The 22,068-nt window shown below is 48.6% G+C and overlaps 1 protein-coding gene across 1 annotated transcript in view; it reads right to left on the bottom strand.

Annotated features, from left to right (window-relative positions):
- The window catches only part of GAB2 (GRB2 associated binding protein 2), a 99,065-nt gene extending 77,818 nt beyond the window's left edge, over positions 1-21,247 (bottom strand). The window contains exon 1 of the mRNA XM_064441483.1: positions 20,922-21,247. Within this exon, the coding sequence (XP_064297553.1) occupies positions 20,922-20,993 (72 nt within the window). The 5' untranslated portion in view covers positions 20,994-21,247. The remainder of the gene's footprint in view (positions 1-20,921) is intronic.
- Between the last annotated feature and the right edge of the window lie 821 nt (positions 21,248-22,068).

Raw genomic sequence — 22,068 nt, 5'->3', positions numbered from 1 at the left:
ATTATCAAGTCAAGATGAGTAAGTTCACTATTAAATCCTCATTTAGTGTCCTGATACCAGCTCCGGGCCAGAAAACAAAATAACTGCCTAGAGAAAGAGCCCAAGGAGAATTCAGCTGGCTATGGCAGGTGCTTGAAACTCAGTGAAATAAGCCAGCTTGCAAACCCTTGTCTCTGACTTTATCTGGGTCAGGGATTCTTCGGCCAAGGCAGCACACATGTCAAGGACTCACAGATGCAGCAGTGGTCCTGCATCGCTAGCTCTCCGCCTTTCGGAGCAATACCCTCAGGCTCACTTCACTCAGGTCCATTGCACCAGCTGGAGATGTAAGCTGGAGCCCACCAGACTCCTGGGAAGCATGAATTTAACTTCACAAGGTGGTTTAATCAGTGAATGGTCTTCGTGTTATAGGGAAAAGGATAAAGCCAAAACGTAACCACATTCCGCTCTGCTAACCCTCTGCCCCATGTCAGATGCACCCATAATATTCTGGTTTTCTCTCCAAAATTGCTAAAATCCTGTGGTTCCCTCTTTCAGTAACACCCCGCCTTCCAAGGCAGCTGTCTCAGCACGCTCGGGGTTTTCATCTAATACATTTTGACAGCCCCCACCTTGCTACCAGCCAAGCTTCACAGCTCCTCCTCAGGATGCACCATCCCAGGATAGACAAATCCATGTTCATCACTCCTCATCCACATCCCCATGGGGTTAGAGAGGATTCATTTTCTCACCTCGTTGCCACCACACAAACCCAAGAAAGGGTTTAGCATGGATCTGCTACGGATGCCAGCGCCTGCAACCAGCTTCACCGAAGGGCGCTGCGCCATCATTTTCCCTTAAAGAACAACTCTGCCGACCCCAGCTCACAGCAACGGGTGGAAACCATCTGCCCAGGCTTCCAAGCCATTCCCCAAACACCCCCCTTTTGCCTGCCAAAGGCAGCTCAGCTCACATCTGCGGGGCCGCGTTCGCTGTGCCGACAGCCGGCGTACCCAGCCCTGCTTCCCCCAAAGGGCATGGGAAAAGGCTGAGGGGATGGCGCACAAAAATGTGCGGATGGGAATGTGGCAGGGGAAGGAGTGGGAGACTTTGACCTGCGATTTGTTTGCTCAGCATCTCATCTCTGGATGAAGCAATGTTTCACTTGTGGAGGGCAGGGGAGAGGAGCTTGTGTGCAAGAAAAAATCGGGGATAGAGGGAGAGGGGCAGCTCTTTGCTCCCCAGTTTTAGAGTCCAGAAGCCAACTTTTCTTGCATCTTGTCCCTTTTTTCCCCAGAATGACCAGGTCACGGGGCAAAAAAGAGGACTCGGTGTGACACTCCAGCCTGTTTCCTCATGCAGGGACTTCTGGGGGTCACGGGAAGAGGATGGGTGGTCACCCTGGGGACAATGGTAGCTTAAGGTAAGGGGTTTAGATGAGGCTTTTAAAGGCTTCCTCAGACTCTGCCATCCTCACACTCATTCATCCAAAGAAATAGTACAAAAAAGACAAAAATCAAGCTGGGAGAACTTGATCAGGCAGAAAAGATTTCTCTTCCTTGTATTTACACAGCCCTGCGTCCATCTGAAAGGCATCACCCCCACCCTCCTCACATGATTCCCAAGCTCTCAGATATGCTTAAAAAAAAGGAGGAAAAAAAAAAAGGAAAAAAAACCCCAAACCACCACTCAGCAAGTAACATACTACAAGGACACGTGTTTTTGTGCTCACTTGAGCTAAACCTCCTCCACAATTTTTCCTTTAGCCAAGTGTTTCTGAGTAGGAGCGCTGGAAAAATAAACTCCCCCGGCACAGCGGGACATGGGTGGGCGGCGGGGCTGAGCCGAGCCCCGGGGGCTCGCGGCTGCAGTCGAACTCCTGGGAGCCCCTTCCCAGTCCCCTCCACAGCACAGGCTGTCTGCTGGGGGACGTTTACTGGGAACAAGTGCCTATTGTCCCCTGTCAAGACTGAGAGGCAGCTCAGTGGAATAAAATATAATTAAAAAAGGACTGCAGCCTTCCTTTTTGCCCTCTTGGCTTTTCTTTTACCTTCCAAGTCAGCATAAAGCCCCAGCTTTGGTCCTTCTGCCTGCTTTGCTTTTAGACCTTGGTAAATAGTGCTGAAATGACACCTGAAGAAAATCATTATTGTTATCACCTCCAAAACAGGTCTTTCCTATTTCTTTTTTTTTATTATTATTTTTTGCCTTTTTAGCTTTGCAGCACCGTTCCAGCCACCGTGGACTGGGGGAGTTTTGGGCGGCACAACGAGGAAGGAGCAACACACGTTGCATGACTGAAGGTGGCACGAAAGCTGGCAGGTTTGATGGAATAAAGACATGGGTAGCACCTGGTTTCCAGGGCACGGCTGAAGTAGTTCAAAGCAAGTGTGTGCCAATGATTGCAAGGTCCAAACTGTCTTTTAGGAAGAAATCACGGTCAGCTCCGTCGGGGCATGCCTGCGGCTGATGCCCATCTGGTTTCTTTGGTGCCTCTGATTCCCCATGTGGGATAAATACACTGATTTCTCCAAGGCAACGGCTTCTGTGATCCTTGCATGATATTTGTTGCACATATGCCAATTAATACTAATAAATATGCTAGCACTGTTGCTGAAAGGATACACAGAGCGATAAAAAACAAACAGCACTTAGGAAGGACAAGGGGAATAAAAGATGGCAAAGGAAAGCAGTAGCGTGAGGTTAATGATCTGAGATGAAACTGGAGGAACTAACGGCCCCTTTTTCATGACGTACTTAAGTCTATGAATATTGAAAACTTTGTTCAGAAATCCTCCGGCAGGGAGACCCACAGCAAGTCTAATAAGTGAAGAAAAAACTTAGCAGCCATTTCCCCTGGGGAAACAGGGACACTGTTAGAGGCTGGCTCACAAAACTGCCATGAGGAGGAGAAAACCCTGTTATTTTCAATATCCTGCTGCAGGATAAAAGCCAGCCCCAAGCAGGCACAAAACCTTGGCATCCCCAGGGCAAAAGCCTCCAGAGGCCAAATTCCACTCAGGCTCAGCAGCATCCGCCCCATCCTCATCCCCCCCCGCCCCGAGCTCCCTCGGAGAGCGATGGTCAAGGGCTCTGCAACGCATATCCATCACGGAGCCATTTCAAGCCAGACGAGGACCCCAAGCACATATCGATCAATTTTATTTCCAGCAGACAAGGCCTTCCCCAATGTTAAAAATAAACCCACAAAGGCTAATTCAGCGCATCGCAACAAGCCAGATGAATCCGCCCAAGCTGTCTGGCGCTGCCTGGTGTTTTACCCACTGTATCCCTTGGCTGTGAAGCCAGACAGGGCACGCAGCTAAGGACCGGCTGCCACATGCAGCTTGTCCCCCTGACCCTGCTCCAAAGCATCTGCGCTTGCAGTCAGTCCTTCTTACAGCTGGTTCCTTTTATTTTTACAGCATCTGCCATTAAACAAGACTAATTAATGCAACAGGAAGATGAAGTTCACCTCAACGTTGTTCAATGCTGGGTACCAGCAAATCTTAATCTGCATGGGAGGAAGTGAGATCTTTGGGAGCATCCTTGGGCAGATGCTGCCCGAAGCATGTCCCAAGCAATCGCCAGGAGCAGGCACAGACTCCAGTTCATTTGTGGGAGGATATTAAAAAGCTTGTTTTGCCTTAGAGCAAATATTGTTCTGGCATCGATACTCATCTGTTGATGATATTTCTCCAGCACTGGAGGGAAGCGTGGCAATTTCTACGCAAGATGGAATGATGGAGTGACATGAAGGCTGGTCTCTGGGAAAGCTGATGCAGAAACCAGATTCACTGGACAGAAATGTGCCCCTGCTGCTTGGCTGGAAGCAATCAGAGTCGTGGGGTCTCCGGAGGGATCTCTTCTTTCCTGGGAAGGCCAACGTTAAAAGAATCAAAAAGCAGACACAGCAGTTTGGAGCTCTCGGGGACTTTCTGAGCTTTTTTGGGTAGTTTTGGCTATGTAAAAAAGTTTTAGTTGCAAATCGTCACGGTTACAGACCCAAATTCTGATCCTGACAGCAAAGAACAAGGATTTCCTATACATTGAGCAAATGACTGCAACTGTGGGTTGCATTTGTCCAGGACCACAGGTGTAGGAGAGGGGTTCAGCAGCACCTTCACTTGATCAAAGGATCCCTCACAGGCCACAGCAACCAACGATTTGGTCCTGAAGCTTTGCTGAAGTGCAGGCTGAACCGACCCAGAATGAACAAGCCTCATCTCTACTCCTGGCTTGTTGCTGGATTTGCTATCCCAGTTTAGGAATGTAGTTGAAATTTGGTTCAGTTTAATAAATATAAGCCTGACGGAGATGTACAATCTGCCCCCCGCATCTTCCTTGCCCCCAGGCCAAGAAGATGACTTGGAACACCTGCTGCTTGTGGTGGCTCTGGTGAGGTGCATGAGAGCCCCATCCTCCCACAGCTGGATGCTCACAGAACTCTCCTGTCAATTTAAAAAAATGCTTTCTGGATGTAAACCCAGCGCTGTGGACTCAGATTGCAGATTCTCACACCACCACATGCTTCGTGGGCCGGTACGGTACAGCTGAAAGTATTTTAAAAAAAGCAGCTAAGCATCTTTGAAGTCTTATAGTGGGATTTATGCCAGCCAGGAACTGAATACAGGTCTCTGAAAGGTATCGCTTGATTTATTTCAAGGAGAACAAAGGAGGTTTTAGAGAAGGACACGTAGGTTACGGACAGCAGCAGACTACAGGCAGAGCAGAACCACAATCCCAAGTACTGCTCTGGCACCGATACTCATCTGTTGATGATATTTGTCCAGCACTGGAGGGAAGCACCATGATGTCTATGCAAAATGGAAAGATGGAGTAACGTAAAGGCTGGTCCAGCCACCTTCAGCTCAGAAGCAAACTCACACTTGGCACACTGCAGGCAATAAACTCAATCTGCTAAGAAAAGCAGAGACAGCCTGGGTAAACTGAGAATGCCACCAGCAAACTGAAGCCCTGAGTCCCTTCTTGCTGGTTTTCCTTATGCAAGCCAAAAAAATGAAAACTGATTTTGAAAATCCCACTTGCTTCAGCACTTTAGGACCTGGGGTTTTATTACAAAACAGTAGAAAAGAACAGGAAAAAAATAATCAGCCTTCCTTTTTGTTTAATAAGAACCCCCAAACCAGTGAAAGGACTTGCAAGTGCTGAGATAACTGTCCTGATTTCAGAGAGGACGGGTGTGGGTGGCACCTCCCGGCACGGAGGGGACGTTTGTATTGGCAGCCAAGGCAGAAAAGCTCCACACAACCTAGGGAAAAGGAAAAAAAAAGAAAGAAAGAAAGAAAGAAAGAAAGAAAGAAAAAAAACCCACCCAGCAAATAAACAAAAGCATTCCTAATAAACTGGAAATGTCATACTACATCAGGGATCACAAGATCGAGCCCAGAAAGGTCCAAGTGGCAAGAACATGCTGTTAAAAACAGATGGGAAAAACAAGCCGGGAAAGGTTGAGACTGTGTTTCTGAACTTCTGTTCCCGACACGGGTTTTAGAGCTGGTGCTGGTGTGGCTGGGGAGACAGCGGGGTGAAATACCAGCCGCCCGCACCGTCCCACTAATCCCTGTGGAAACCTTAAAGCCAGAGGACAGAGGAAAGAGTTTCACACTAAAATCCCTAATCAACCACTTTGGAAATGTAGATTTTTCCAGCTTCCCAAGCCCAGGCTTGCCACATGTCAAGTCAGGTTAATAATACTGCTTTTTTATATCTTGGCCTTGGTTTTGTGGAGTCCTGCTTGGAACAGGGGGTTGCTCCTCGCGGCACAGCTGCGTGTTGAGGCAGAGGTTCAGCCTCTGCAGCATGGGGATGGCCACGTTAGCCTTGCTGTGCTTGTTCCTGCTCATCTGAAGACAGACTTGCAGAGGTGGCTCTGTTTGGTGCCATAAACCCAGATCTTCAGCAAAAGTAATACAACAGGTCACACGCTGGGAAAAGCAGGTTCCTGCTGACAACCCCCTAAATGTTAGGAATTAGATGAGAAGGGGAAAGGGAGACTAAAATCAAATGGAAAGATGAGGGTACCCGAACATGCAGCCCGCAGAGGGGAAACCTCCAAGCCTGCCACCTCCAGGCTCAGCCCATCCTGAAGGCGAGCGGAGATAAAGCTCCTGATGACAAACTCCGAAGATACACCAGATGGTATCAGCTAGTCCTTGAGACTGCCCGAGACCTTCCAACATAACAAAATAACAGAATTTTGTTGTTTGGGGTTTGTTTTTGGTTTTTTTTTAGTGCAATGCCTTCCCCCACTTCTGAGCACATGAAGACAGAGCTGGAGCCATCACAGCTCTGGATGCAAGGAGCCCTGTTTGGGGTCCACACTTTCCAGGAGCTCAGATGCATTCAAGCCAAGAGCTATTATTTATAGAAAGAGGGCCTAGCCTGGAAGATCTCAAAAACTTTTGAGCTCCTAAACCTGCAAGATCTCAAAAATATTGGTAAATATTGGGGTTTGGCTCAGGGGCTTTTCTACGCAAGAGGAGTGTGGGGGGGAACACTTTCCGAAGCTCAAACCAAATGCTCTTCTGAAATTTAACAAGTTCAACTGATTTCCTCTATTATTTTGCATTCCTTCATGCTGTAGGCTCCAAGAGATGCCTAAGTATCCAAGCGCAAAGGCTGTCAGCACAGCTTTTCCAGCCCAGCAGGAAGTAGGAGATATCTCCAGGGAAAGCCTATTTTTGGAGAGCTATCCAATTCCAAACTAAGCCGTCAAACTTTTTGTTGTTATTATTCGGATTAAGACAGCAGAGCAGGAGAGCCGAGGCATTCCCACAGCAGATCACTTTGCTTCTCACACTGCCTGCTTCTCAGTGGTGGAAGGGAGGTCGTCGTATGGATGAAGGACATGGCTGGAAATCCACGGCTAAGGTCCTGGGGGTTTCTGAGATCCCGAGCTGATATGTAGGCATCTTGACATTTGGATGCAGTTGTGTTTAAATTTCAAAAATAGTTACTTAATTCTGCACAACTTATCTTGCATGAGGCCAAGAGGGATGGAGAAGACTGTTTTTGCTTTTACAGAAAAAATTTCAAGTGAAAAACATGTATATGACAAAGAATTGCATTACAATAGCTTTGCACGTTACCCAACACACCTGTAGTATCAGCAGCCAAGAGTGGGACACTCCAGAGCCCCACTGCTGAACAACCAAATTACACTAAATTCATTGCTTCATCCAGTGTTGGTTTTTTCTCTTTTATAACTCCTATTTCATATGTTAAAAAACATTTAATAGCCATCCCTCTGCTTATTCCTTAAGATTAATAAGTCAAAACAGAAACACTGGGGAGTATGCAATAAAAAAAAAAACAACACTAAAAACCCCTTGGCTGAATTTAATATCTATTAGGATCCTTGGTCACGATGGAAACGTATTTATAACCACAAACCTCCACTAAATTATCTTAACAGCCTCTAGCTGTTGCACTGATGGCCAAAACAGCACAGTAAATTACCAGCTCACCGTACAAAATTATACGCATCACTATTATACCATGTTTTAGTCCCAGCCTCTCAGAAGCAGAGCAAGATTTACTCTTATTACCCAATTGAGTTCACCCGCCAGCACACACGTGTGCACTGCCACGTGTTTACTCCTGAAACAGAGTAAATCCACTGATTTTTGTGATGTGGCACAAACCCACTGCCAAGCCCACAACGAATGCAGCGCTGGCAACAACCGCTCACCTTTTCCCCCTCCTTTCCCACATCTGATTGACTTTCCACACATCGGATTTTCCTGTCTGGCAGGCGGACTGCGTTTTCAAATGGGCTGAATTCTCTCCTAACCTCTTCTGACAGATTTCAAGGCAAGGCACACGCGAGGTGAACTTGGCTTAGAAAACTTGGGCTTTCTCAACACAAGACTGCAGCGGCAGAGCATGCCGGGATGCAGCTTAGAAATGCGTAAGATGAAGATAGAGACTGAAGGATGTTGGTGTCTGGTTCCCTGCTCTGCGATGGACTTGTTGCAGACCTGGAAGATTCACTTAATCCCTGTACACTTTAATTTCTTATTTATATAGCAGAGACTGCGAAGACCCAAGAGGCCAGCGCGCAACCTGGCAGGAAAGGTTGGAAGGCACAAGTTTGGAAAGGTTGGAAACCCACTGAGTGTCCAACTTGCACCCACTCTTTCACTCTTTGCTCTGTTGGGACGTGCAAAGCTAAAATCATTTGTGTTTGCAACCCACCTCGGTGCTATAGAGCCAAGACCCTGTAATATACAGGGTGGGCGGATGAATATTAGTGAAAGACTCGAAAGGGCAAGGACCAAAGCTTGGGGGAAAGAAAATGAACCCAAGCCCAGCCCACACCACTGGGCTTTGGGTACAAAAAGATAAAGGTGGGAAAAGGGGAGAAGCAGATGAGATGATAATATCCAGGAATATAAACCCACGGGGAATGGATGTCTGAGATACAACTTGGAGAGCACCGCAGCTGTGTTTCTGATCATGCTTTGGTGTCTGGTTTTCCAGCAAACTGATTATTATTTTTTTTTAAACATAATTAGTAAAAAATCTCCCATGCTTTGAAGGAAACAAATCCAAGCTGTTGACCAGGCCCTTCCACACTGAAAAAAGAAGGTTAAACCTTGCCTAAATTACAGCTGATTCAGCAGTAATGCACAGAGCAGAGGGGAGCACGTAAGCCCCAGACACGTCATTCTGGCTTCTCACCTTCCTCCACAACCTGAGTGATGGTTGGTTAGTGGGAGGCTTCAGGTACAAAGAAATGCAAAGAATAGGCTTTAAAAAGCTTTTCTTCTTAATCACAAATGCAAATCTTGAAGCTTCTCATTCCCAAGTGGTACTCAACAACTCGATCCTATCTGAAATAACGAGCCCGTCAGGGCAGCAGGTCCATGCTTCATCCCACCTAGCCTTATTGGCAGCATTTAACAACATCGAGTGGGTCATGGCAGACTCTTCCAAGAAGCAGGATGGACAGAGAAACAATAGGAACACAATATTTTCATCAAACAACCTAGTTAACTAAAAACTCATACAAAAAGCCTCATAAACATCCTACACATCGCACAGGATAAAATTTGCTTTACGTCCTTTTTTCAGTTCCAACCCAACTCAGTTGGGTTCAGTTCCCTCCAGCTGAGGTCCAGTTCCCACCTGCCCCAAGACAAATGCTCATTTTAGCTGCACTGTGAACATCTAACACACACTACTGAGCACAGAGTATTTTGTGTGAAGCACCGTCCACGACACCAACTTGTAAGACGCCTTCTGCTGCACGTGAAGTGCCCTCAGTACTAAAAAAAAAAACCGGCACACAACCTTCTTCTCTACACACGACTCTGTCTTCAAACCTCGCTCCTCGGTACACCTCCCTGTGACAGCACATGATACATCAGCCTGTCTGCACGCCAGCTGGCTGTACTGATTGGATGCTAAAAAGAGCGTATTGATTGATTCCCAGTCAAAGCCTCAGCCAATGTATTTTGCAAGTGTTTGAGATAACGGCCTGATCCTTTCAGGCCCTCCATCGGCTTGACTTTGAAGGGAGCGCAAAGCGCAAGGCAGGAGCTCAAAACATGTCTCTGGGAGCAACTCCATGGGTATGGTGCTGGATCTAGCTAGTCTTGGACCAAAGCGCACCCTGTTGCAGGTGGGAACTCTCTGAAAAGGCAGGTGGAGGGAGCCCCATCACTAGGAAAGACCTGTCCTCAACTGTTTGACTGGTTTAAACCTCAGAACAGCGGTTTTGTTCCTTTCCAATGTTTTCTTCATGGTACCAACTTCTACCATTGGACATATTCATATCACTCATGTCTCTGCTCCTTTAAAAGGTGCAAATTCAGACTTGGTGGGAGGAGTCATGTTTCCTCCCCATCGCACATCTATAGTGGGGGTGGAACCTGCTGAAGGATGCAGAGACAAAAAGATCTTGCAAGCTTTAACATCTGTGAAACATCTGAAATATCTGAACTCCTCTCCTGAGTGCAAACCATACCTCTCGAAGCATGAGTTCAGGTGATGGGATGGGACACCTGTCTCTTTGGTGATGTGCCAAACACTTTGGGCCACCTCCTGGGACAATGACCCTGGGCTGCTCCCACAAGAAGTCCACAAGCTGAGCTTAAATGCTGGCCTGCCTCTGAACAGACAGTTGCCCTGTGGGCTTTTATCGGGGCACATTCTCATTCACTTTCTTTGGAAGGTGGCTGTCCCTCACTGTTTCGGAGGCCTGTTGTGTAAAGCTTTCCCAGGCTCCTAATCACTCTCGGCACCCTTCTCCAAAGACTCTGGTGTCAGGGGTCCACCCCCACACACATTGCTGCATGATAAAGTCCTGATTGCTGGCAGGAAAACTCCCCACTCCCTGTTCTGCCTCAGTCCGTGCATGCAGAGGGCTCGGAGAGGGATCCATACGGTCAGGGCTAGGTTCAAGCCTCAGTCCCCAGTTTCTAGCCTCCTGCAGGGACCAGCCTGCATCATTTCTCAGCATCTCCTTCCCCTTAGCCCAGCCAGGAGGACCTCATACACTCATTCCCTGTCATTCCCCACATCCCATCTCTTCTGCCTTTCTTCTTTTTTCTCCTGTCATTTATTTATTCCCTTCCCTCAAAGGATTTAAGCCTGCTACAATCACAGACCGCTCACTGTCTGCATGGCTGCCACTATGGGTAATATAAGACTGGGCTGGAGGTAGCAGCGGGGCTCAGCCGCCAGCTCTGCTCCCCTCTCTCCTGCCACCCCGGCCCTGCACCCTGACCCCCAAAACAATGAGCCCTTCTATTCCCCATCGCCTCGCTGGAAACTCCAGTCTGACGTTATATGCGTTCGACAGTGGGCGAGGGAGGCAGGGAAGGCGAAAGGGAAGGAGAACACAAGCCTCAAGTCATCGATTCTTCTTGGATCAAAGTAAACGAGGTTTTCCTGGGAGCTTCCTATCTGGAGGGAGTTATTTAGGAACAACACAGAGACCCAGAATCAAAGGAGCTGTGTGTGGTGTTGATGGCATGGAAGCAGAGCGGCTATTTTCTGCTGTCAATAAGCCAGAAGAGGCATTTCTTGTGATTGCCCCTTCCTGTGCTGGATTGCTCTCAAGCACAGCACCCACGTGGAAGCGGGGTGAGAAGGAAGGAGACCTCGAGGTGCCGGGGTGGCCTCTATAGGGGTGGTGAGGGGGACTTTGCAAGGGAGAGGAAACTAAGGAGTACCAAAACCCTGATCTGATTTACATAGCTAATCTTGCCTTTTCCATGGGGCACTGTTTCAATCCAAGAGCATCTAGGGAGCAGTCAAAAACCACATATCCCCCCTACAAATAAACAAAAACCTCAGAAGACGCTTAAATGAGAATGTGGATAAAGATCTGCAGAACAGATCGGTAGCAATGACTAATAACCCCATTTAGCATGATTACTGACATTACTATGAGATAAAAAAATACAGAGAAACATAAGCATTGCCCAGTTCAACAGCTGCACAAAATGTACGTGTGACACAGCTCTTTGAAGCTGAAAATTTAGAAGACACCTCAGCGTCACCAGAAAAGAGGAGGGAAAGGAAGGTTTACTAATCAGTTTTGGAAACAAGACATAATCCCCATTCGGGTATTATGTTAAGTGGCCAAGGAGGTTGTTTAGCAAAGTCAACTCGCATCCTTTGGCAGCCACAGGAAAGTCCACGGGGGTGTTCAGAAGGTCAGCGAGGAATCTGAACGGGCAAGGCAGCAGCTGCGATCATCAGCAAAACTTAATCGCTGAAAATCTACGAAATTCAAAAGACCACAAATCCTTGACTCAAAATGTTATTTCCATCTTACCATATGGATGCGGGAGCTGGAACTCCACCAAAGAAATGTCTAAATGCCTTCCAAAGCAAACGCCTTTGGAAAATACCAGGTTTAAATGGAATAAGATGCATAACAAGTACTGAGATGCTATTAGGACAGCATCTTAGATCCAGGAGACATGATGGAAATGTATTGGATGTGTCCAAAAGGCATTGGGTAGCAAAAGAAATAATTGATAATAATAATAATTAAAAAAAACAACCAAAAGACATATCTGTCAATAGATTAAAGGAAAAAAGAGAGTCCAAACATACAGGATTTTAAAATTCAGAGGCCATGTGAAAGAAAGTCCAGAGCAGGCAGAGATGGAAAAGCTTTCCGAGCAACGGAAAGAAAAAAGCAATCTGAATGCTTAATACAGAAATGTCTAAGTGCTGTTCTCAACTGGTCCTGCCTCAAAGCCAGACTTAAACTATAAAAAAAAGGTCCCATATCTGGCCCAAGAGTGAACCTCCTATCCTGAACAGGCATCATTTTGGGGTCAGAATATTCACATTTGGACAGAGAACTTCATTTCTAGGTCTTAGTGTAATGCAGACAACCAGACTGATGCAAGATTTCCCAGATCCTGACCTTCTCCAGGAAAACTCCAAGAGCTCAGAAAAAAAAGGGAACTGAATACGAAAAGACAAATCCAGAGATGAAATCGCCCGCCCCAGTTGCTGGCATCAAATTATTCCAGATTCGCTGGAGAAACAGGCACCACTGGCTATCTTACACAGCAAGAAACATATGCTTCCAGCACTCATATTTTCCTCCCGTTCTTTAAAGGCACAGCTTGCAAGCTAAAGACGACTATGAGCTTTTTTTGGACCGAGGCTGATTTTTATTTATTTATTATGTTTCATTTATTTTTAAAATTTAAACACAGCACATATTTAAATTGCTGTAGGGCTAGATACAATCGGTGACATACGTACGACCGCACTGTGCACGTCTGCACGCTGACCTTGAGGAATTCCTCTTTGTACGTTGTAAAACCAGGTCGTGCAGGCGTGTTTGCCTGGAGGCGTGCACATGGTCTGGATCATCGCTTCTTGAGGTCTCAGGTCTGTTCTCTGAGATTTCACATGCTGAATATTTGCCTTTTCTGTTGCTAATCACAAATAAGAAAGAAAAGAGATGCTCTACACTGCATTTATACAGCCAATTTGCTGCTGGTTTAGCCTGTGATAACCACAAAGCTGGTTTCACTTGGCAGCGAGGTGTTCAGGTGATGATCCAATTTCTCCAGATTTAGGCTGAAAAAGCCTAAGGAGAAGCAAACTCACCCACTCCTCTGCAAGAGTCAGACCTGGACAGTTTTGCACCAGCTTTTCCAGGCCAGCAACTCTGAAAGCTTTTGCCTACAAGGATCCAGCCACAGTGGGATATTAAAATAATGGTGTGCAAGGGTGTAAACAAGTCATTACTAACACCAATGACTTCTCAGCTGGGATGAGAGCCTGGAAAGGTCAAACAAAAACTCAACCTAACCTTTCCCTACCCTGCTCCTTTCGAGCCTGCAGCGCTGTGTGCTGGGGAAGGACCAGAGATAAGGCACAGAGATCATGTGATGTGCAAACAAGAATGGGGATTTTTTTTTTTCTCAAGCTATTTTTATTATTTGAACAGAATTGCAGGACCATCGCAAGACTGTGGAGACACCAAACGAAACTTTGGAGGGCAGGTCTGCTCCTAGCTGATTCATTGGCACGACGAGCACTGCTGTAGATGCTGCTCAGTGACCATAGCAGAGGTCCAGGATGCTCCAGGAGACTTTCTGGATGCTCAGCAGCTTTGGGAGCCTCTCCAGAGCCAGGTGCCCCCACTGGTGGCATGGGTTAGGCCCTCAGCAGCCCCGGTGGAAGAGCCAGGCTTCCCGCTCGCAGCTCCAGATGAGGAAATCACAACAGCCTGTATTTACACGACGCCTCTCAGCCAAACGATATGCCTAGGTGTGCCACAATTAAAATTCCATAAAACGACCCAGCTAAAGGACAGTGAGGGATAAATAAGCATTTGCATATTGTTGATTCTGGGTTTAACCTTTTTTGGTTCAAATCCTTGGCAGGATGGGACTATCCCATGGAGAAGGGCTGAGAGGTGAAGAAGAGGTCACATAGAATGGCAGCAACAGCAGTTCAGAAACCTGTTTCAGCCCTATTGCTGCTCTCCGCGTACCCTGGAGTAAATTAAAGTCTCTCTTCCTCATTTCTCCAGCCTCCTGAGATAGGGATGAATACGCTTCATCACCACTGTTAGGTGCTGTAAAAGCCACCTAAGCATTATGATAGGGAAGCGAGATTTTAAAGACTTGAAAGGAGTACTGAAAAGAAAGGCAGTTTATATGAAAAGCAGTAAGCTCCAAATCTTTCGGGTCAGCTCCTCTCAGAGTCCCCAGATGACCTTGGCACTCTCACTGTCTAAATCCCAGCTGGAAGTACTGTGTACTTCTGCGGCCCAGTTGCAATCCCTTTCCATAGCTTCATACATCCCCAGCAGCCTGCGAGCAGCTCGGAAACCCCTGGCTCAGGTAGAAGCGATAAAGCCAAGCTGAGTTCCCAGCTGTGGGAATGACCCTGAACACAAGTGCAGCCAAACCACTGACTTGCTGCGTGCCTTGGTTTCCCCATCCGACCAGACCCTTCGGGGCAGATGCGGTCTCACCGAACACCCAGCGCATTGAGCCCCAACCCCAGTTGCCTCAGCTGCTACTGTAATCCAAATAAATAATATTTGTTCTGCCTTTGAGTCACTGCTATAAATTATGTGCTTCAGTCTGGTAAACACTATTACATCACCTCTTGCATCTGACACTCACTGAAAGAAAAAGAGGAAAAAAAAAAAGGGGGGGGGGGTGTTTCAGTATCACTTCTGCTCTCTTCTAAAGAGAAATGAAGCCAGCTTCCTCTTACACTTTCCTTAAGTATTGTTTGTCTTTTTTAAGTTCAACCTGCGCTTTGCCACCATCAATCTTTTACATCCACTGCAGACTTTTGCCAGAACCATTGGCCAGCTCCGAAGTCATGACAGACAGCTGAAGATTCACTCGAGCTGTCTTAGCAAAGCCAAAGCACCAGGAAAGTACACCGGTTTCATTCCCCACACAACACGGGGACTCCTTACCTCTACGGGCACATCCACCTCGATCGATGCAATGCCTTGGCAAGACATATGGGTTAGCCCTGACCAAACCAGTTTGAGCTTCAGCAGCTGAAGAGCTGTCCTAGCACAGCACTTCTCCCACGTTGCTTGTGTTGCTAGAAAACAAAACAAGGACTATCCACCTGCACGAGGAGCTGGGCTAAAGCAGCGGTATTGCTTCCTAGATTGGTAGCTCCATGCTGTGCTATGCCACAGAGGTATCAGAAATGTTGGGTTGGAGGCACCTTGGGAAGCGTCTAGTTCAACCTTACATTTGTGGTGTGACTAGATTAGGTCAGCTGGGATTTTCTCTAGCCAAGACTTGAAAACCTCCAAACACAGACCCTGCAGCCTTTGCAGGAACCTGTTCCTCTATACCATGATCCTCCTAATGGAGGAGCTTCCCCAAGACCTAACCTGAACCTCCAAAGCTGGCTTCTGTTTGCTGCCCCTTATTTTGTCACCTGCTACAACCAAGAAGAGTTTGACTCCATCATCCCTATAACCACCCTTCAAGGAGCTGCAAGTTATTAGCTCAAGAGTATCATGACGACAATATATCACCATCTGACTGACCCTGGAGAATGTTACCGTGGGCAGAGGAACACGCCCCCACACCCAAACAAAATGACTCGAGAGAAGGTTGCAGGGAAGAGGTTGTGTTTTTTGACTCATCAGCAATGATGCAGCAGAGAAACAAGTTACGGAGCGTGACCTTTGTGCAGCATTGCACAAGAGAGGTGGTGCTGCAGGAGTGCTGGCGGACACTGCCCTTGCAAGTGAAGTGCACCCCCTGACCTCCAAAACCTTCTCCAGTGGAGCAAGTGCTCATCCCTCCTCTGAATTGCGGGGCAGATGACAACAGCTAAAACGTCTGATGGTCTCTTTAATCAAGCCTGGAGACTGCGTGGGCGGAGCAGGGTGCAGCAAGACACTTTGACAGCTGGAGTAAGAAGCAAAGTCATGGAGTTCAGTGCTGTCAAAACTTTCTACAGAGAACTTGCCTGCACTGGGTCAGAGGACTTCCCTGAGTCCCATCAGCAGATCCCGGTGTCATGATTTATGCCCTAAAGCCTCTATGCCACCCTTCCTGAGTTCAGGCTCAAAATCCATAAATTCACCTAAACCAGCAGTGGAAGGGACTTTTGAAGAATTTGTCAAATTTATTCCAGTGCCTCAAAACAGGATCAGCTCTCCTGAAGCTCCGTTTGGCCAACCTGCTCTTCGAAACTTCCACCGATGGAGACTCCGAGCCCATCCCAAACCATCTGTTCCACTGCTCCACGCCTCTGGCAATCAGTTTTTCCTGACACTTGTTTCCCTCGCTGAGTTTGAGCTCAGCACTTCTTGGCCTCCCACCACTGGCCATGGAGAACAGTTTACTCCCTTCCCCTTCGCAGCTACCTCTGACATACTCGAGGACTGATATTTCATCCCTCTCATCCCTAGACTAAACAACCTCATTTCCTTCAGTCTTTCCATGTTTTTTAGGTTTCTGCTCATTTTTGGTGCTTTTCTCTGGAGTCTCTGCAACCATTTCCTACTTTAGGTAGAGGGGAGCATCCTGAATCAGGCATGGCACAGCTGAACATGAGAGCAACCCGTTAAAACTTCTTGGAGAGAAGAGAATAAAAAAAGATCACGACTTTGCTTAATACCCATTTTTTTATATTTTGCTGCAGAGCTAAAGGGATGTCCCTTCTTCTCCCCCTGCTCTAAAATTTCACCCTGATTAGCACCATGCCAAACTTCACCGGGTACCTCCACCATTTGAGCAGCCTAAGACTTCCCTTCTCTGGTGGTCCTACTTCAGCCCCCATCCAACAGCCTCATTTAACGAGAACATTCGTGCTACGCGCCTTCAAGTGGGATATGAAGGGTCTACTTCAGGGCCTAAAAAAACCCCTTCATCAGGGAGTTACCCCTAGGAATAGGGCTGTAGTCAGTAAATCAGCCCATTATACCCCCCTTAACCTGTTCTGCTCACCTCACTGGAGAGGAGCAGATCTTCCGATGACCTTCATTAAACTGCTCCTGCTTGATGTAAAAACGACCATTGATGCACAAAGCCAAACTCTCCCCCAGTTAAACCAGTGGGGGGGGTGGGCAGGGAAGGCAGGAAAGGATTGTAAAAGGAGTGCAAGATGAGAAGCTTTTCTTTTAGTCAGAATTGTAGACATACATCTCAGCCAGACAGAAAATACTCTCACTTCACGGTACATAAATGAACAGGCAAAGCACAGATTTAATGATAGGAAGCTAAGAGCTCCTCTACAATGACAGCAGTTATTTTTTACATCGCTTTTCTGCCAGACAGCCCACCCCCGAAGCCCATCGTGCCGGGCAGCGGATAGACACAAAACACTACTCTAAACCCACGTCTAACTCAGGAGACAACAGACAGGCACGTCCAGGGAGAGAGCACCAGGAGACAGTGAGTCAGTGCAGACCGGCACAACATGCGCTGGTCTCAGCTCATCGGTCACACAACTAGAGCCAAGGGTTTTGTTTAGGGACTGGGATTTTTTAATTTTTTTCATGGGTGTTTTAAGGAGGAGCCAGGAGGAGAATTAAAGGAGAGCTCTGTGCTTTGTGGCTGTGTACAAGGAGACCCTTCCATGCACTAAAGTCAGAAGGGGAGAAGGTGGGGACAGACTTTTTAGCAGGTTCTGTTGCAACAGGACAAGGTCTAATGGTTTTAAACTAAAAGAGGTTGACTCAGACCAGATATAAGGAAGAACTGGTTTTTTTTAATGATGAGGGTGGTGAGACACTGGCCCACATTGCCCTGAGAGGTGGTCGATGCCCCATCCCTGGAAACATTCAAAGCCAGGCTGGACGGGGCTCTGAGCGACCTGATCGAGTTGAAGATGTCCCTGCTCACTGCAGGGGGTTGGACTGGATGAGTTCTGAAGGTCCCTCCCAACCCAAACCGTTCTATGATTCTGTGAAGGTACAAAAGTGTTTGGGGGAAAAAAAAAATCAAGCAAGCAGACGATGGAGCTTGGCATCCCAAGCAGAGGGGAGGTGGAAGGTGGTACTTTGGTATCTCCATTAGTTCTGACCGTCAAGTGTTTGGTTACCTTTTATTATCAATACCACAGTAGCAGCTATAGGGGTCATCCAAGATCATGGCCAAACTGCCTAGGGTCTGCATGAACCCCTGTCCCCCGTTACAAGGCACAAAAGAGACACAATGCACCTCAACCTTGAAGGAAACATCATTTGATCATTTGAATGTCCCCCAACAGAAGAGAAACTTGTGACCCCAATATTTCCCAGAGCACTGTACAAAGAGGCCCTACATAAAATATCCCACAATCTCACATAAACACAATCCTCTGAAGTGAAACCGAGCAGGTATTGCTGTAAATGCAGGTTAATGCTCTGTGGAGCAGGTGTGAAGAGCCCCCTTCCCCAACCACTCTGGGTGGGAGTTAGAAAGAAAATTTAGCACCTTCCCCTTGCCAAGGATCTCCTTGAAAAGTAAAACCAGAACAAAACCAGGCTTATAAAAGCACAGCATTTCAAGGACAGCGTCAGCAACAAACCCATGTGCAAACACATACATTTGAAATGCACTTGTCAAATTAAAAATAAATCTATCATCTTCCCTGTGTCAATACAGCCAGAGCAGGAACTTCAAACCCTATTAGCAGCATCCTGCAGCCTGAGATTCCTCCTTTGAGGTCTCAAAGCAGAATATAAACTGAAGGCGTAAGGAAAGTGGCAAAGCCAGCGATTCAGCGCCTTCCCTTTGAGTCTGTACAAAAGATGGCGTAACTCCGCGGTGGCTGGAAACTCGCCTTTTGTGCGTGACAACCAAAGTCCAACCGTGTGGGTTTGTTGCAGATGAAGGCAGGTTTTGGGGGAGCAAAGCCATCAGCCTCAGGCTCTACCTGCTCTGAACCACTATCGAAGAGAACAACTCGATGAACACATCAACGCCCTGAACGCATAACGCAGTTATATAAATATGATTAATAATAATGCATTAAGAAGGAAGGGGATGGGGCACAACCTAGTGAAACACAGTCCAAGCTAAGGCCAACATTTTCAAATCCAGCCACCAATGCAGGAAGCCGCAACTGGCGTGACTGGAAGGGAAGTCCCGCTGACCACAGCACCGGGACTGCTCCGGCACAGAGATCCCCTCAAGTGACATCTGCCGAGCATCGCTTCCTGCCCCGCGGAGGCTGTGTGGGACGGCCGGGCACATCTCAGCACGGCCGCGTTTCCTCCTGGGGGAATGAGGATGTTTTGAAAACATAGGTGGCTTGCAAAGCACTTTGGGATGTATCTGGATGAAAAGCACTCTTATGCATATCGATAATTAGCACTAACCGCCGGCACGTCACACCCTCATGTAGAGCATTTAGTAGATTTATTCAGCTCTTGCTGGAATGCCGGAGCACAAGCTGGATATTCAGAAGGCGATGTGAACACCCTTTCATGGGGCAGATGCCGGGGAGCTAATGATGTTTGATGAGTTAAGGCCACTGGTGACTCAGGATCAGCAATTAGTTGATTTCTGCGGGAGGAAGGTGCTTTGCTCCATTAAGCTAAAAGCATCCTCCACAGTTCAGCATGCACAAAGTCATTCTGTCCATCTCCCACAGAGCCTGCCTACATACATCAGGGGTTTGATATTTCTCATGTAAACACCCAGGTTTAGCTTTGTCTCAGTACATTTGGAGGGGACAGGGAGCGAAAGAACCGGATTCCCTCGCAGCTCCATCCTGCAGCCAACCTGATCCTCCCTCAAAGGGGACAGGCACACGAGGGAAGGACTGCCGAGTGACCGGGCACACCACCTAATGCAAAGGGATGCGGCGCCACTGATGTCTAGGGCTGCACCCATTTTGGAGAAGGCTAATAACACCGCATCATGAATTGGGTACCCCACTGGCCCTGCCCTAGCCTGTGATACGGGACCACAGACATCCACCTCCCTCTCAAGGGTAGGCAGCAATGCCTCCCTCAATCAATAACAGGCACTGGGGAGACACCAGCTGCACTTGCTCTCCCCGCCGTTCACAAAACCTACGCAGACAAAAGCAGCAGGACCAAAGGACGATTTGGCCGGTGTCCCCCTAGGAAGGGAGAGCGCCCAGCTCTCTCCCGGAGGCTGCATCCCAGCCAGCCCAAAGCCTGGCAGAGGCTGGTCACCGGAGTCAGGGAGCGGGACGCCAGCTTCATCCCGGGGAGCGATGTGCCGAGTCATAGGATGGCAGCTTGACGTAGCCGCGTTTCTGAGCTCTAACGCTCGTGGTGCCTGGCGAGACCATCAGGCGGAGGGCGCAAAGAACAGTTATTTCTTTCAATGAGTGGGGAATGTAACAGAGCTGGCATTTGGACCCTCTTTTTACAACTTCTTTGAAGTGTTTGATCTCAGCCGCTAATGACACAAAAGGCTATCGAAGCGCTACTAGTGCTATCTTCAAAGGGTTCGAACGTTAAATGATTAATAGGAACCGGGCACGTGGAGGGGGAAACATTATGGGGGTGTTGGGGGGTGGTGGTGGATTCAAGATGCGTTATTACCTTTACCCTTTGGGGCAAAGGTATTCCCAATCTGCCCTCAAAAAACACGACTTCAAAGGAGGGGGTGTGACGGTCGCCGGTCCCGGGTGAGCCCGGCCACCGCGGGGCGCAGCAAGAACTGCCCCAAACCCGGCTGCCCGGTCCAGCCCCTGCCATCGCCCCGCTGCTACCCGCGGTGGGGGGGTCGGAGATGCCCCCACCTCCCCTTCCCCGAGCATCGGGGAGCCTTGATTCCCCAGCCCCCCCGCCCGGGCAAGGGGCACCCCCCGCCCGGGCAAGGGGCACCCCTCGCCGTGCCGAGCTCCGCGGCAGGTGCAGCCGGGCGGGCGGCGGCCACGGCAGGAACGGAGGGATGCAGGGATGGTGGTAGGATGGGGGAGAGCCCGGCTTCCCCCAGGGTAGGGATGACATGGGGTGGGTTAAGACTTACGTATCTCCGTAACTTCTTCTCCGGCGGTGACTTTCGGAGCCAGCCCGAGCACACCACCTCCCCGCCGCTCATCGCGGCAGCCGGGCGCTGCCTCCCGGCGCTCAGCGCCGGCAGCGCCGGCCCATGGAGGGCGGCGGGCGGGCGGGCGGGGGGTGTGCGTGTGGATGGAGAGATGGATGGATGGGTGGGTGGACGGCTGGATGGATAGATGGATGGGGGGGCGAGGAGCGCCTGCCGCCGCCCGGCTGCGAGCGGGGAAGCAGGAAACTGGCTCCTTCCCCGGCTCACCACGCCTCCCGCCCGGCCCGGCGCCCCGCCAGCCTGCTTTAAAGATACAAACCCCGCGGGGAAGAGGGGCTGCCCGCCCCCCGGGCTTGCCTCTCGTTCCTGCCCCCACCCCTACACTTACACAATACCTTTATAGAAACTTTATACACGCCGCAGCAGGTGATCTGCAGCGCAGCCCAGAGCTGCCTTCATCAAAAAGTCATGTCCCCCCCACCCAAAGCCTCCACTCTAAGGTTTAACCACCCCAGCCCCTGCCAGGACCCTTCCCCGCTCTTGATGGAAAAGGTCCTTCTCACCCCAGAAAGGAGAGGCTGGCTTTTGCCCTGCTGCGCTCAGGGGCTTGCGCGTGAAGTGAAGGTGCCATAGGAAAACAAAGAGGTTGAGCAAGACACAGGCAAACGGCAGGGATAGCAAAAACCCTCCTGGAGATTTAAAAAAAAAAAAAAAGAAAAGAAAAATGAAAAAAAATTGAGGGGAATCGATAAAAGCTTCATATTTTATTATTGATTTTTAAATAATGGAGCTGTGCCCACTGAAAGGGGATTTGACTGCCACTGGAGTCTCATGCAGACAAGCCAGGTTTCGTATTACAGTGTATTATACCCTGGCTGCGATTAACTATCATCTTCCAAATCTAGAAACACTGTACATTTAAAAGTCTGATCCTCTCCCCAGCTCAAGCAGCAATAAAACTTCTCTCCACAGCCCGGTGAGTAGGATTACGCCCTAAACCTCCTTTTGCTGCATCCTTAAAAGCAAAAACCTGGGCATGGCACCCATAAAAGCCGAGTCCTCCAAGCCTACGACACCCTCACGCTGCCCACTTATAAGGAGAATACAACTTGGGGTTGTTTGCTGG

The sequence above is a fragment of the Phalacrocorax carbo genome, chromosome 1, assembly GCF_963921805.1.
Source record: "Phalacrocorax carbo chromosome 1, bPhaCar2.1, whole genome shotgun sequence".
In the NCBI taxonomy this organism is placed as follows: domain Eukaryota; kingdom Metazoa; phylum Chordata; class Aves; order Suliformes; family Phalacrocoracidae; genus Phalacrocorax; species Phalacrocorax carbo.
The sequence above is the reverse complement of the archived record's forward strand: the minus strand, read 5'-3'. Positions and strand labels throughout refer to the sequence as shown.